The sequence below is a fragment of the Emiliania huxleyi genome, assembly GCF_000372725.1.
Source record: "Emiliania huxleyi CCMP1516 chromosome Unknown EMIHUscaffold_171, whole genome shotgun sequence".
In the NCBI taxonomy this organism is placed as follows: domain Eukaryota; phylum Haptophyta; order Isochrysidales; family Noelaerhabdaceae; genus Emiliania; species Emiliania huxleyi.
In genome coordinates this window covers 54,641-56,270 of record NW_005200871.1, presented here as the reverse complement: position 1 = coordinate 56,270, position 1,630 = coordinate 54,641, and the positions used below count along the sequence as shown (strand labels likewise).

General features: G+C 61.2%; 1 protein-coding gene across 1 annotated transcript in view; it reads left to right on the top strand.

Annotated features, from left to right (window-relative positions):
• Window positions 1–885: 885 nt before the first annotated feature.
• Window positions 886–1,630, top strand: part of EMIHUDRAFT_231247 (hypothetical protein) — a gene marked incomplete at both ends in the record, with an annotated part of 1,665 nt that continues 920 nt past the window's right edge. Inside the window, one exon of the mRNA XM_005784209.1 lies at window positions 886–1,310. Within this exon, the coding sequence (XP_005784266.1) occupies window positions 886–1,310 (425 nt within the window). The remainder of the gene's footprint in view (window positions 1,311–1,630) is intronic.

Sequence of the window (1,630 nt, the reverse complement as noted above, 5' to 3'; positions counted from 1 at the left end):
GCCGAGATCGCGCTGGTTTGGCACGAAAAACACGAGGCGCCAAGGGGGGGGGTCAAGTATGTTACATCATAAGAAAGGAAGAAAGAAAACAGACAACCCAAGCGCCAAGGGGAGGGAGGAGGGGAGGACGGCACGCCGCCACCACACAGGGATTTTAAGGAGAGGAGTGTGGTGCTAGCCGTCGCCCACCCCAACCCTTGGTCGTCTGCCTCTTTCTATCTCCCTTTTACGCCAACATTTTTTCTTTATTTGCACGATTCACACGACAGACAAGGCGCAGACGACGGCAAAGAAAGAAAGAAAACAGACACCCCAAGGGAGGGATGGGAGAACGGCACGCCGCCACCACACAGGGATTTTAAGGCATAGCGGGTCAGCTCAAGCCCTAAAACGGCGGGAGGGGTAGGGCTATATCGATAGAGCTAGAGGGCTCAACCACCCCTCCACCCCTCCACCCTCCACCCCTCCACCCTCCCGGAGCGAGAGGGGTCCGTCCTCGAGCCCTCCCACTTCCACCCCTCCGACCGGAGGGCTCGCCAGCCCACAGGGCTGGAGGGGTCCCCGTCTGTGTGTGTGTGTGTGTGTGTGTGTGTGTGTGTGTGTGTGTGTGTGTGTGCTGTGTGTGTGTGTGTGTGTGTGCGTGTGTGTGCACACTACTCACTCACACTCACTCACGTCTCGCCTCGCAGTCACTTGGAGAACTTGGAGTGCGGTCACAACACGTTTTGCAGGAGCTGGTTGGACGGTGGATATTTTTTCTTTTTTCGCGTTTTTTTACGAAAGTACGTCCCACGCTGGTCCCGCCCCCCGGCGGCCTTGTTAGTTGCCTGTCCTGTCCTGCGGAGCTCAAGCAGCCCTGTCCCGCGGCGGCGCTGTACATACACGATGACGCTCGCCGACGAAATCGAGCGCAGCGGCGCGTTCCGCGATGTGATCCGCGCGTCCAACCGGCAAGAGTCGGAAATCGCCAGGCTGCGGGATGCTTTTGCGGCCAAATCGAACCGAGGTGAGCGCAAGCTCAAGCTCTACCACGGCACGTCGCTGGAGGCGGCGCTGCGCATCGAGAGCCAGGGCTTCCAGGCGTCAGCGACAGGCTGCCTCGGCCCCGGCGTCTACTTGGCGCGCGCGGACAAGGCTCTCCGCTTTGCGCAGGAGGGCGGCCGGCACGGCGGCGCGGAGGGCGGCCTCGTCGAGGTCCTCGTGCGCTTCAAGAACCCAAAGTTTGTTGCCGCCGATGACGACACTTGGCAGGCCGAGGGCTACGACGCGTGCCGGGCCGAGGAGACCTCCGCCTCGCAGAATATGGAATGGTGTGTCCTCCACCCCTCCCAGTGCCACGTCGTGCGCGTGCAGCCCGTCCCGCTGGTTGGCGGCAGCGCGCGCGTCAACGCTGTGTCGGAGGGCTCTTCCTTTGAGCTGGGGAGGGAGGCGCTCGGCGAACTCTCCCTAAACAGGGCCTCTGCCTTTGAATGCGGCCTCCGGAAATCTCAAAAAAATTACTCCCGCGCGAAACCCAGGCCAAATTTGGCGGGCCCCTCCCGCCAAGTCCGAGGGAACCCCAAAAAGCGGGGTAGGCCGGAATTTTTTGTTTTGCCCCAAAGGCACGGGCCTTCTTTTTGGAAAAAAAGGG